At 39.5% G+C, this 14,622-nt stretch overlaps 1 protein-coding gene across 1 annotated transcript in view; it reads left to right on the top strand.

Annotated features, from left to right (window-relative positions):
• The window catches only part of ARHGAP28 (Rho GTPase activating protein 28), a 219,545-nt gene that overhangs the window by 146,334 nt on the left and 58,589 nt on the right, over positions 1–14,622 (top strand). The window contains exons 5-6 of the mRNA XM_078060582.1: positions 5,963–6,052; positions 14,259–14,355. Of these exons, the coding sequence (XP_077916708.1) occupies positions 5,963–6,052; positions 14,259–14,355 (187 nt within the window). The remainder of the gene's footprint in view (positions 1–5,962; positions 6,053–14,258; positions 14,356–14,622) is intronic.

Here is a 14,622-nt window from a genome sequence, read left to right on the forward strand (position 1 = left end):
TGCCAATTTGAATACCTTTTATTTCTTTTTGTTGTCTGATTGCTGTTGCTAGGATTTCTAATACTATGTTGAACAGTAGTGGCGAGAGTGGGCATCCTCGACGTGTTCCTGATCTTAAGGGAAAGGTTCTCAGCTTTTCCTCATTGAGGATGATATTCGCTGTGGGTTTTTCATAGATGGATTTTATGAACTTGAGGAATGTTCCCTCTATCCCTATACTCTGGAGAGTTTTAATCAGGAAAGGATGTTGTATTTTGTCGAATGCTTTTTCTGCATCAATTGAGAGGACCATATGGTTCTTCTCCCTCCTCTTATTAATGTGTTCTATCACATTGATTGATTTGCGAATGTTGAACCACCCTTGCATCCCGGGGATAAATCCCACTTGGTCGTGGTGGATGATCCTTTTAATGTATTGTTGGATCCTATTAGCTAGGATTTTGTTGAGCATTTTGGAATCCATATTCATCAGGGATATCGGTCTGAAATTCTCCTTTTTGATGGGGTCTTTGCCTGGTTTGGGGATTAAGGTAATGCTGACCTCATAGAATGAGTTTGGAAGTTTTCCTTCTGTTTCTGTTTTTTGAAACAGCTTCAGTAGAACAGGTATTATTTCTTCTTTGAATGTTTGGTAGAATTCCCCAGGGAATCCATCCGGCCCTGGACTCTTGTTTTTGGGGAGGTTTTTGATCACTGCTTCAATCTCGTTACCGGTTATTGGCCTATTCAGGTTGTCAATTTCTTCCTGTTTCGGTCTTGGCAGCTTATAGGTTTCCAGGAAGGCCTCCATTTCATCCAGATTGCTCAGTTTGTTGGCATATAGTTGTTGATAATAATTTCTGATAATTGTTTCTATTTCCTTGGTGTTAGTCGTGATCTCTCCCCTTTCATTCATAATTTTATTAATTTGGGTCCTTTCTCTTTTCTTTTGGATAAGTCTGGCCAGTGGTTTATCGATCTTATTAATTCTTTCGAAGAACCAACTTCGAGTTTCGTTGATCTGATCTACTGTGTTTCTGGTTTCTAATTCATTGATTTCTGCTCTAATTTTAATTATTTCTCTTCTAATGCGTGGCTTAGGCGTCGTTTGTTGCTTTTTCTCTAGTTCTTTAAGGTGTAGAGTTAGTTGGTGAATTCGGGATTTTTCTATTTTTTTGAGTGAGGTTTGGATGGCTATGTATTTCCCCCTTAGGACTGCCTTTGCAGTATCTCATAGGTTTTGGACCGATGTGTTTTCGTTCTCATTGATTTCCATGAATTGTTTAAGTTCTTCTTTGATTTCCCGGTTGACCCAAACATTCTTTTTTTTTTTTTTAAGATTTTATTTATTTATTTGAGAGAGAGAATGAGAGAGAGAGAGAGAGCACATGAGAGGGGGGAGCGTCAGAGGGAGAAGCAGACTCCCTGCTGAGCAGGGAGCCCGATGCGGCACTTGATCCTGGGACTCCAGGATCATGACCTGAGCCGAAGGCAGTCGCTTAACCAACTGAGCCACCCAGGCGCCCTGACCCAAACATTCTTGAGCAGAGTGGTCTTTAGCTTCCAAGTGTTTGAATTTCTGCCAAATTTTTTCTTGTGATTGAGTTCCAGTTTTAGAGCATTGTGGTCTGAGAATATGCAGGGAATAATCTCAGTCTTTTGGTATCAGTTGAGACCTGATTTGTGACCCAGTATATGGTCTATTCTGGAGAAAGTTCCATGTGCGCTCGAGAAGAATGAGTATTCTGTTGTTTTGGGGTGGAATGTTCTCTAAATATCTATGAGGTCCATCTGGTCCAATGTATCATTCAAAGCTCTTGTTTCCTTGTTGATTTTCTGCTTAGATGATCTGTCCATTGCTGAGAGTGGAGTATTGAGGTCTCCTACAATTAACGTATTGTTATCAATATGACTCTTTATTTTGGTTAACAGTTGGCTTATGTAGACGGCTGCTCCCATGTTGGGTGCATAGATATTTACAATTGTTAGATCTTCTTGTTGGATAGACCCTTTAAGAATGATATAGTGTCCTTCTGTGTCTCTAATTACAGACTTTAGTTTAAAATCTAATTTGTCTGATATAAGAATTGCTACCCCAGCTTTCTTTTGAGGTCCACTGGCATGGAAGATGGATCTCCATCCCTTCACTTTCAGTCTGGATGTATCTTTAGGTTCAAAATGAGTCTCTTGTAGGCAGCATATGGATGGTTCCTGTCTTTTTATCCAATCTGCAACCCTGTGCCGTTTTATGGGAGCACTTAGGCCATTCACGTTGAGAGTGATTATTGAAAGATATGAATTAATTGTCATCATGTTGCCTGTGAGACGTTGTTTTTATAGATTGTCCCTGTAAATTTCTGTTGTAGATCACTCTTGGGGTCTTTCTCCTTTTATAGAACCCCCCCTTAATGTTTCTTGCAGGGCCGGCTTAGTGGTCACATATTCTTTCAGTTTCTGTCGGTCGTGGAAGCTCTGCATCTCTCCATCCATTCTAAATGAAAGCCTTGCCGGGTAAAGTATTCTTGGCTGCATGTTCTTCTCATTTAGTACCCTGAATATGTCTTGCCAGGCCTTTCTGGCTTGCCAGGTCTCTGTGGATAGGTCTGACGTTATTCTGATGTTCCTCCCTCTGTACGTAAGGAACCTCTTCCCCCTAACTGCCCTTAAGATGGTTTCCTTGGTTCTAAGATTTGGGAGTTTTACTATTACATGCCGGGGTGTTGGCCTGTTTTCCTTGATCTTGGGAGGGGTCCTCTCTGCCTCTAGAACGCGAATGTTTGTTTCATTCCCCAGATTAGGGAAGTTCTCAGCTACGATTTGCTCAAATACATCTTTTAGTCCTCTCTCTCTCTCTCCAGTCCCTCTGGGATTCCAATTATTCTGACATTGGAACGCTTCATGGTGTCACTTATTTCTCTGATTCTATTTTCATGGATTCTGAGTTGTTTTTCCCTGGCCTCCTCTTTTCCCTTTTTATCTATTATATTGTCTTCCAGGTCGCTTATTCGCTCTTCTGCCTCAGTTACCCTAGCTGTTAGATTATCTAGATTGGATTGGATCTCACTGATGGCATTTTTAAGTTCTGCCAATTCACCTTTCATTTCTGCCCATAGAGACTCTATGTTGCCATTAACTGATTTCTCCATTCTAGCCATTGTCTTCACAATTGCTAGCCTGAATTCCATCTCCGACATCTTGGTTATATCTGCATCCATTTGTAAATCTGCAGCATAAGTCATAATCTCTGAGTCTTTTCTATTTTGGGGGCTCCTCCTCCTAGTCATTCTGTTGATGGGTGTTTGAGGGAATGTATAGAGTCGAAATTATTGACCAGAACCCAAGCAAGATGCACCTGTTTTCTTGGGACCTTAGGGTTGCTGGCCTCTTGTTTTCCCAGCCTGTCTTCTGGGGGAGGGGCCTGCTGCGCTGTTACTCAGGCAACCCTGTTTGGGTGGAGTTGCCCTGCCCCCTGTGGCGGGGGATGGGCTCAGCGGGAATCAGTCTTTGGGGCTTTTGTTCTCTGGCGGCTTTCCGCGTCTCTTCTGCGAGTCAGAGCAGAAGAGACCGTTTCCAACCCTCTGCCTCAGAGCAGAGAGACCTCAGTCTGTTCTTCAGTGAGCTCTCCAGGCCACACCGTCTCCGTTTCTGTCCGTGCTGCTATAAACTGCGTCCTGGGTTGTGCGCCCCTCCGCAGCGCTCCCAGTCCTGCCTCCAGGCGGGGCACATCTCTGCCTTTTGTGCTTCTAAAACCGCCAGCCACTCCCAGTTTGCATGCGCGCGACCCCGCTGCTCCGGGTTTCCGCCCCGGGGGCTGCCCTAAAGTCCTTTCCCCGCCGCTACCGGTCTGCGAGTCTGCGCCCCGTCCGCAGCGCGCGAGGCTGTCGCTCACGGGCGGTGTAGGATCCCCACGGCCAGGCACCCTCCCACTGCTGTTTATCCTCCCATATCTGCCCGCAGAATCACAGCTCCCCACTTTGTACCTCAAAACCAACCGCCTGCGATATTCTGTTTGTAGAGATCCAGATCTTCTTACATCTCAGGCTGGTTTCGTGGGTGCTCAGAGTGGTCTGGTAGATATCCAGCTCAATTCTGGGGACCAGTTGAAATAGGGTCCCCTACTCCTCCGCCATCTTTCCCGCTATGGAATTCTTTTCTGGTTTCCAGTGCTATCAAAAATGACCTCCTTTAAAACGTATTATACATATATATATATATATATATATATATATATGTTATATAAAACATATATATAAATATATAAATATAAACATGTTATATGTATATAAAACATATATATATGTTTTATATATGTTTTCTGCCATTTTTAGTGATGAGGGTGGGAGGGGAGGTAGGTAATTGTCAGTCCACCATCTTATACTTGTTCTCATGTTTTATTTGTCCCTTTAAAAAAAAGGTTCTTGGGGTGCCTGGGTGGCTCAGTCGTTAAGCATTTGCCTTCGGCTCAGGTCATGATCTCAGGGTCCTGGGATCGAGCCCCACATCGGGCTTCCTGCTCGGCGGGAAGCCTGCTTCTCCCTCTCCCACTCCCCCTGCTTGTGTTCCCTCTCTCGTTGTGCCTCTCTCTCAAATAAATAAATAAAATCTTTAAAAATATCTAATTAAATTAAAAAAAGGTTCTTGGGCGCTTGGGTGGCTCAGTCAGTTAAGTGACCGACTCTTGATTTCGGCTCAGGTCATGTCTCAGGATCGTGAAATCAAGCCCAGCTTCGGGCTCCATGCTGTGTGTGCAGCCTGCTTAAGATTCTTTCTCTCCCTCTCCCACTGCCCCTGCACATGTTCTCTCTCTTTCTCTTTCTCAGAAACTTCTTTGTTCATTTTATAAAGTAATGCCTGCTGTCTATAAGAAATGTAGACGATGTGGTCAAGCAAGGTGAGTGACAGGTTTTTTGTTTTGTTTTGTTTTTAGAGAAGGAGAGAGAGAGAAGTGACAAGGAGGAACAGAGGGAAAGGGAGAGAGAGAATCTCAGGCTCCATGCCCAGTGCAGAGCCCAACACGGGGCTTTGTCTCACAACCCCGAGATCATGACCTGAGCCAAAATCAAGAGTCAGACACTTAACCAACTGAGCCACTCAGGTGCCCTGAGTGACAGTTTTTAAAAAACGAAACACTGTATTTTCATAAGTATCAAATACATTCTGTTTTGCAATAAGCTTCCTTCAGTAAAGAAAAGAATATTATGTCTTAAATTTTAGTAAAGCCAGTGTCCACTACATCAAAAATCTCTTATTTCTAGCTCTATAAATGAAAAACATAACCTGGTACTATTGCTACTGAATTCTAGTCACTGCAAAAGATAATCATAGGGTGTGTTTCAAAACTAAGGTTAGACATGTTTGGCCATATGTCATGGAAGGGTTGGAGTTAATTTCGCTTCACATGGAAATTTGGTGGTCCAAGTCTGACAGGGCATTACATGATGTCTTAGCACAAACCCAGGTGGGCTTGATCTTCCACCTCTGTTGTCCGTTGCCGTGGCCATCATCCTTATTCGAACAAGATACCTGGCAACTCGAGGCTGTCATCTACAGTGCTGTCATGAGTGTACATGAGCTGACCCTCTTCCTTTTGCTGAGGAAGGCCTTAGGTGTTCTAGAAGCAGTCTTGCTAAAATTACACTTACCTCTCATTGACCACACTTGTCACGTGATCACTCAGCTGCAAAGAAGCCTGGAAATGAAGTTCTTTGGTTTAACTCCCTGGAATCAAACCAAGACATTGTTAAGGGAAAAGGAGTTTGTGGCAGGTAATAACAGTGTCGGCTACAGGGGCCAGTGTCTGTCAAAGGGTCTGGCATTTAGGTACTCATAGTGATGTTCCCTGACGGACTGGATGCAGCTGTCCCTGCCCAGGCAGTCACAACTTCGTATAGTGTCACACATGTCTAAACAGAGACGCATGGTGTAATACACACGTTAGAAGTGTTTGCCTGAATTAAAATGGTACTTTTATTTCTCCATTTAGCCAGATGATGCTTCTCTCAACAGTACCACCCTGTCAGATGGGTCCCAAGATGAAGAAGGGAGTTTTGCAGTTCCTAGCAGTGGCTCTGTGGTAAGTCATCACATGCCACAACAATTGTGCATCGGGGCAAAGTTACAAGTTCAAAGCAAGAAGAAGCAATTTCTTTAAAACAGATAAGGAAAACTTGAACTGAGATTGTGAAGAAACCAGAGGTGCCAGGAGACCCACCAACATTTTCACAGTTAGGAAGTAGGAGACTCAAAACTGAGGCATGACTAAATCTCAGTTTAAAAGAGGACTCCATAAATTAATACCACTGTGGTCAGAAACCAAAGGATGTTCATTATGTGTATCAAGCCCAGAGGAATCTGTTACCTTTGATCCTCTTGGCTGAGTTCACACCAGTAATCTGGCCTAATTCTGCCATTTAACCCAGAAGTCCTTTTTCCCTGTGGGATAAATTAAAAAGCCCTCATCCTGATATTGAAGGCACTATTGCCTTAGATCTCAGGACTTACCCATATACATCCTCCACTTCTGACACATTCACTCACTTGGCCTTGAGTAACAGAACTTGTACTTTTTTTGATCAGAAAGTCTTATCATTTCCTCCCCCCTCCCCAGAACCACTGGACATCCCCACTTGGTGTCTGTGCAGGTGCTCTGGCAGGGGGTGATAGAGTGGACCAGAAGTAGTGAGAGACCCTGTTCAATGAGGTTGTGGTTATTCAATAGCAAGTTGATGGCAGGCAAGAGCACATCAGTCAGGCAGATAGATGGAGTGGGCATATTCACATGAACCTCTGAGCAGTAGTTTCTCATCCATTGTCCAGTTGGAGACAAAGGATGGTTGATGTTCACATGCATAGCACACTCTCAGTAGATCTCTGTTAGCCCTAGGTGAAGGAGCTTTTCTGTTGTGTTTTTAGATTTTTGGTTTTGAGGTTGCTTTGTTACACGGTGATCATATAAGAAGCACAGAAGAATGTAAGTGACATTTGTCAATGAGTAACTTATCAGTAGCCCTACAGGTTATGGCACAGATGGACTAGGACTTACCCACAATGTCTGGCCTACTAGCTCTACGTTCGGCTGCTACTTTCCTATTTAAGATTGTGCATTGGAATGCAAATGAGTGAGGATGTCTCTGTTTTAGAAATACTTTCCAGTACACCCTACTTACTGATGGGTAAAAACAAAGTAAGTCACTCACAAACTCTGATAGCTACTGAAGTGAGGAGACCTTTCACAGTTGTGCTGTGCCTCTCTGCCTAAAGACTCCTGCTCTAAGGCTTTTGCACAGGATCCTGTATATTGTGTCTCAGCTGGTGGTACTGTGCGCCCAGGGCACCATCCCTACGCATTCGCCTCAACTCTACCTACATGCTCCCCTCCCCTCTATGTGCCCATCTCTGAGAACTATGGATTTTGTCTTGTAAATAGTTATAGAATATTTCTACTCTCCTCTTTTCCTGTAACTGCTTCCTTAGTACAGAAACAAATCATCTTCCTGTGTTACTGAAGTAGCCCCGAAAGTGATCTCCCTGACTTTAGCGTATACCCTTTAAACTCATCCTTCCCACAGCTGCAAGTCATTGATCTAAACATACAAGCCTTGTTTTAATGCCTGCTGCAGTCCCCCCACATCTTCTAGTTGACATAAAAGCTCCTGACATAGTCTGACCCCCTTCTGTCTCTAGCTGACTTTTCTGCCCCAGGCATTTTATATGAGCCAACAAAGGATTGCATGTGGTTCCATGCACGCACCAAGAAACACCTGAAGCAGAATGGTTGCAGAATTGAGTTGCTGAGGAGGATTTGGGGTTGGCCTTATTTTCTAGGCTTTCATTGATCCATTCATTCATTCACCAAGTCCTTATTAGGTACATATTGTCTGCAAATAAGATTCTTGAAAGTTTGAGGTTGTAAGAGAAAGACAGTGATCTTATGTAGCAGTTATAGATAGCGTCTCCTGGAGTATGTTAATCATTCAGATTTTGTTTTTCTGAAAACTGATTGAATGCTGATTATGATATAAATAAAAGTTTCAGGGGTATTGAGACTCAAAAAAATCTTATTGGTACCAGTCTCCATTGTGACTTACTTTGGATTGCTTGTTATTCAGAATATCTTTACTTAGAAATGTTAAACAAATTAGTTAGTTGCTAGAGTAGCCAGCCCACAGATGAGAACTTAACCCTTACTGCATCTGTACTAAAAATCATTCTAGAACTTCTTACCATGAGGGAAATACATTTTGACTTCCCTGCTTCTTGGTTATAAGGAGCCATTGGCACCCCAGTTTGGTTCCTAAGTTTCTTCTAGATGATAGCATTCTAGTAATTCAATGAAGTGTTAGCAAGGGCTTCAAGGGCTCTGGCCATGACTCTTGTAAAGTAAATCTCACCTGGCAGTATAAATTCCCAGGGACATTTTATTGTCATCTTCAAGACTTCAGAGGGTCCTAGCAACTTGCCCTTTGGAGTTTGTGTTGTGGAATGTTTTAAAGTGGACAACCTAACTTTAGTAAAAGGGTAACTGTGGCTTGACCAATACTGTTTCTTTTTTTTTCAATCTTTCATCTTTTCTATACATTTGAAATGTCAATTTTATGATAATTGAACCTGTATATGGGGTCTATCTTAATTACTATGACTCTGTGGTTTGTTTTTGAAATCTGTTGGGATGTGTTCACCCTCATTGTTCTGGATCAAAATTTCCTTTCCTCTTCTCAGGAATTTTTACTCCCAGATGAACTTAGGATAATGCTATAACCACCCATTAAATAAATCTTGGTAGGACTTCACTAAGAACCTCACTGAATTTAAAGATTAATGTTGGGGAGAGAATTCAGATCTTAAAATACTGACTCATCCCACTGAGAAATAATAATTGTGTTTTTCCATTTATTTATGTCTTCTGTCCTTCCCGTAAAAGTTCATAATCTTTCTTACATTCTTTTCCATATACATTTTTCATTGATTAATTACTTAGGAACTTAATAGTTTTCATTGACATTTTAGAATGGTAGGTTTTTTCATCTTCTGGTTTGTTTTTGCAGAGATGTAAGGAAAGTAAGTTATTTGGTTTCTCACAAAAACTATTATAGCTTCCTTTCTGAAAATTTTTACTGCTAAGAACTTTTCATTTGACTTTATAATTTGTACAGATAATCACCTGAAATAGTGACAGTTTTCGTTACTCATTCTTTAAAATAGTCATTTTATTTCTTTTCCCTGTCTTTATTGGACTGACCATAATCACTTGTTACATTGAATAATAATTATGGGGATCTTTTGATAAGTTCTTGATTTGCTCATGAAGTCTTCCAAGTTTCATTATTAAGTAGAATACTAGGTCTAGGTTTCTGAGCCTTGTAATTATTTTTATCAGAAATGGAGGTTGAATTATATAAAGTAATTGTTCATCATCTATTAAAATAAATATATTTATCTTTGTTAAGCAATTACCTTAGGAAATTCTGTTGATAGGTCTTTCTAATATTGAACTATAATTTTGTTGCTAAATAAAACCTACTTGTATTATATTATTCTTTTATTACATTATGGAATATCAGTTTGTACTATTTTAGCATTTTTAACAACTGTTCTATTAGTAGGATTCTAATAGTGGGTTTAGCGTATATATGATTTCTTTTTGTTGTTACACAGTTATACTAATCTTGGTACAAATATGTTAAGAACTTTGAATCTTTTTTCAGTGTTTTAGAACCATATACTAAAATTTGGTGTAAATATATAATCTATAAAATCCATTATATTTAAGTTTGTATTGTAATTTGTTTATGAAACCACTAAGACCTGGCATCAGTGTAGACATAGTGTTTTGATTACTTTTTCAATGGGTATGGTTTTAGAGTTATATTCCTTTATATCCCAAATGGTATGAGTTTTGGTAATGTGTATTTGTTGTTGCAAAACATTCAGTTTATTTTTTTTAAGATTTTTTTTTTTTTAATTCACTTGAGACAGAGAGATACAGAGAGAGAGAGCATGAGCAGGGGAGAGGCAGAGGGAGAGGGAGAAGCAGGCCAGACGTGGGGCTCGATCCCAGGGCCCTGGGATCATGACCCGAGCCGAAGGCAGACGCCCAACCATCTGAGCCACCCAGTTGCCCCAAAACATTCAGTTTAGCATTTTCAATATATGTTGTTGTTTGTGTATACACTCATATATTCAAATATACACGCACCTATTTAGGTGTATAATTTTAAAGTTTTCTGTGAGGTAGCTATTTCTCCTTTTATATTCCTAATATTTATGTCTTTTATCCCAATTAGAACTGTAAATAGTTGCCTGTATCAGCAATATTTTTTAGGAAGTCACTTCCTTTAATTAATGAAGCCTACTTTTTCTATTGTATTAATTTATTTAATCCTTATTAATTTTTCATTCCTTCTTAGTTCTACTTGTATAATTTTTTTTGGTCTCTTGGATTATAAACATATTTATTTTTAATCTTTCTTATTTGCATTTAAGGCTAAGAGTTAATCTCTGAATAATAGTTTAGGTTTTATCATGGATTTTTGGAATTTAATGCTCTTATTGTCTAACATTTAGCTTATAATTTCACATGTGATTTAATTTTTAATCCAGGATATTATTGGAATGACTTTAAATTCACATTTGGATAGATTTTATAATTGGTACTATGTTTTATTTCAAAGTTGATTGCATATTTGTTAGTGAGTGTGACTTATTTAAGTTTATTTCTGGAGTATTGGGTATCTACCCAAAGGAAAAAAAATACTAATTCAGAAAGTTATATGCACCCCTGTGTTTGCAGAATTATTTACAATAGCCAAGATATGGAGGCAACCCAAGTGTCCATTAATAGATGAATGGATAAAGATTGTGGTATACATGTATACAATGGAATGTTAGTCCGCCATAAAAAAGAATAACATCTTGCATTTGCAACAGCATGGGTGGGCCTACAGAGTGTAATGCTAAGTGAAGTAAGTCAGACAAAGACAAATACCATATGATTTCACTCATATGTGGAATTTTAGAAACAAAACAAATGAACAAAATAAAAAGAGACAACAGACTTTTAAGTACAGAGAACAAAGTGGCATTGCAGAGGGGACGTGGGTGGGAGGATGAGTGAAATAGATAAAGGGGATGAGGAGTACACTTATCTCGATAAAGACTGAAAAATGAATAAGTGTGTTGAATCATTATATTGGACACCTGAAACCAATATAACACTGTATGTTAATTATACTTCAATTTAAAAAATAAATATTTATCTCTGGGGAATTTGGCAAGATGTAGATTTATCAGTTCTGATCTCAGGTATAGAAAGGGAACCTTATTATCTGTATTAACTCAAGGCAGCTTTTATACACAGAGTTATAACACACTGACTCAAACCTTGAGAAAAAAAGAAGTAGCTAGTCAGGAAGGTCAGAAACATCTTTTGAGTTAGTGAATTTCTCCTATAAGTAATGAACATGAAAAATGTTAGGTATGGTGTTTCTTTCATGTGAAGAAAATACCATACGAAGTCTAGTTTTGAGAGAACTCAGGCAGGTAGTGCCAGCCTTCTATAGATTGGAATTCAAAATAATCATCCCCCATATATTCTACTCTCCAATCCCAGTGCTGTGTGATTTGGGCGGCAGAGCAAGCGTCACTGGCTGGAAAACCTTGACTTTCCTCACCAGTTGAAGCCCCAGCCTCTTGTGGATGGGCACATAGAGAAATGGTAGGATCTGTTAAGGACAAGCAAAGGAAGTGTGTTTTAAATGGGAGTGGCATTAGTATTTCAAATATATTAAAATAAACTAGTAAAAATTTTAAAATGATGCTAGTGTTAATATGTTGAATGGGTAAGTGGATGTTTTAAAACTATAAACACCAAGCACCTAGCCTTTCACTCAATCTATTTAAGAACTCAAAGTCCATTTATTGGCAGGTTTCTCCTCCTTTTTCATTTTTACCACATCATTCCCCTCCCTACTTTAACACATGAATGTTCCTTTGTTTGTTTTGTTCTGTTTTGTTTTAATCCTTATGAGTGTCTCTTCTTCTCTACCTGGCTTTCCAAGCCTTCTGTAATTTGAGCTGACCATCTTGACCAATTTATTTCTCATATTTTTCTAATACCTTGCCTCAACTCTTGGCAAACCAGTGTCTCCACAATTCCTTGTAGCAGAAATGTTTCAGATATTTCCATACCTGAAATTTATACCTCCATTCTGGACTTGAATGTTTTTGTCAGCTGCCTCTGCGTCTGTTAGTCCTCTCCATCATGCTTTGAGTTCCAGCTCAGGTTCACCCACCTCTGGGTGAAACCCTTCCAGGCTGCACCTCTTTCTTCTCCATTGCCATCCAATAAAAACATAGTTGTGTTGTAGAAATTAGCTCTTAACAGTGGGTTGATTGTTTTTTAATAATGTTCCATAAATGTTACTCTGTACTCCTCATTATAAATAATAGCTCAAGAGCAGGAACACAATTTAAATTTCTGCCTCCCCCAAGATAGCCCCCAGAATAATTTGTATTACAATGGGCAGGCACTCCGTCAGTCCAATAGGGCTGGCTAGAGGCCAGTAAATCAATTCAGCAGATGGACACTTCTCCACTTCACAGATTAAGAAACTGACATTAATAGGCTTAAGCATCCCAAACCATCAGTTGCAGCCTTTAAATACATGTCTCACAGTTTTCAAGAGTGTTGTCTCCCATAGGTGAGTTATTTCAAAGTTTGAGAAAGCATTTCTTTTTTGGAAAACTTCAGAAGACCACTGAAAAGTGGTCCATATCATTTTAAGGATTTTAGTGTACCAGTAATCTTTATTCTGTAGTTTCGTTTTTAGAGCTACCAAAAATCTGATGGACAATGACTTGTATGGCTCTAGACCTTTTTATGTCTTTTCATTCTTCTACCAATTATAGTAATTTGGAATCTATGTTTTAATAACTGGCCATGTATTTACATGATTTTTACACAATTACAAGTGTGTCATCTCCTTTGGAATAAAATAGGAAAAAGAGAACACAAGGCTCAGAATTCGAGACTCCCTTTTGTAATTTGTGAAGAGTCTTTCATGAAACATGTGTTCAGTTATTGCTAAATAAATATGAGAATAAAAGAAACAACATCAGGCTCTGGGGAAAAAAATGAACAGACTTTATATTGAATAGTACATAAAAGATTGCTGATTGAACACCAGATTTTCATCATCACACACATTCATAGATAATAACTACCACATTAAAATTTATATTGGCAGAAATGGTAGGATTGGTGTATAATTTTTTTTTTTTACTAATACCCATCCAGACTTGAGCAGTTGACTTGCTTCACGGGGCTTTACAAAGATACTCAACTTCTGGGGAACCTGGGTGGCTCAGTCGGTTAAGCATCTGCCTTTGGCCCTGCATCAGGCTTCCTGCTCAGCAGGGAGTCTGCTTCTCCTTCTCCTGCTAACCCCTCCCCACCCCCCATGCTCTCTGCCTCTCTCAAATAAATAAAATCTTTTAAAAAAAAGAAAAGATACTCAACTTCTGATAATATTGCAGGGGAAGACAATGCTTTGGCGGGATCTTGGTAAAGAAAGTAGCAAATTAGAAACTGAACTAGAAAACATACTTAAGTTTTTAGTAGTTATTATCACTCTGTATTTTGTCATGGAGGAATTAATATGTTAATTATTAACAGTAGCCAACCCTCATATTGTGCTCAGTGTGTATCCGATATTGTTTGATGTGATTACAGAACAAGTCATTTAAAATTCATAGTACCTCTTTGAATATGTTTTATTATCATCATTTTACAGATTAGGAGATTAAGTGATAGAGAACTCAAGTGACTTGCTCAAAGTCACGCAGTAAGTGGGAGAGCCTGGATTAGAATCCCAGCAGTCTGGCCTCAGGGTCCTTTCCGTTAGCCATCTAGCTATGTCATCACCTGAAATTTAAGACCAATACGTGTGACTACCACATCAAGAATAACAAATACTGTAATTATCAAACTATGTGACATCAGGCATTGTAATTTTTACATCTTAGGAAGGGTATGAGCAGCAAGTTCTCAAGAACTAAGAAGACACAGTTATTTTGACCTTGACACAGTTCTCTGTTGAGAAACCCTTGTGAGCTGTACAGGTCTGGACTGAACATAGAAACAGGAAATCAGGTGCAAGCCCTGTATGAAATCAAGAATCGCTTTGTGTGAAAAGAACTTTTGTAAACTGCAGAACATAAATCAGATTGGAATGTGGGGTAGCCTGTATTTTTATGGTAAAATGTCTTGTGTTCATCTTAAGCTTGTTTCACAGTCTATACTTGAGACTATTCCAGCTCTACCAGTTCATTCCAACGGATCTCCAGACCCTGGACAGTCAGTTCAGAATGCAATGAGTGGTGAGTGGCACATCCTTCTATATTGAACTTAAGCTGTGTCTTCTCGCTTTTGTTCTGGCACTCAGTACAGTTAGCAGTGACTTTGTCAAGGCAAAATGTGTGGGTTTTTTTTTTTTTCCCATTTTGATTCTATCACTCCAGCACTCACTCCCTGCCAGCTCCAAACACCCCATTCTGTCACACCAGACAAAATTAATTGAGCCAAATTGGAAGCAGAATCTTTTTCTCCTTCACTACCATCACATCATTTAGAAACTACTCACTTGG

This window comes from Halichoerus grypus, chromosome 13 (genome assembly GCF_964656455.1).
Source record: "Halichoerus grypus chromosome 13, mHalGry1.hap1.1, whole genome shotgun sequence".
In the NCBI taxonomy this organism is placed as follows: domain Eukaryota; kingdom Metazoa; phylum Chordata; class Mammalia; order Carnivora; family Phocidae; genus Halichoerus; species Halichoerus grypus.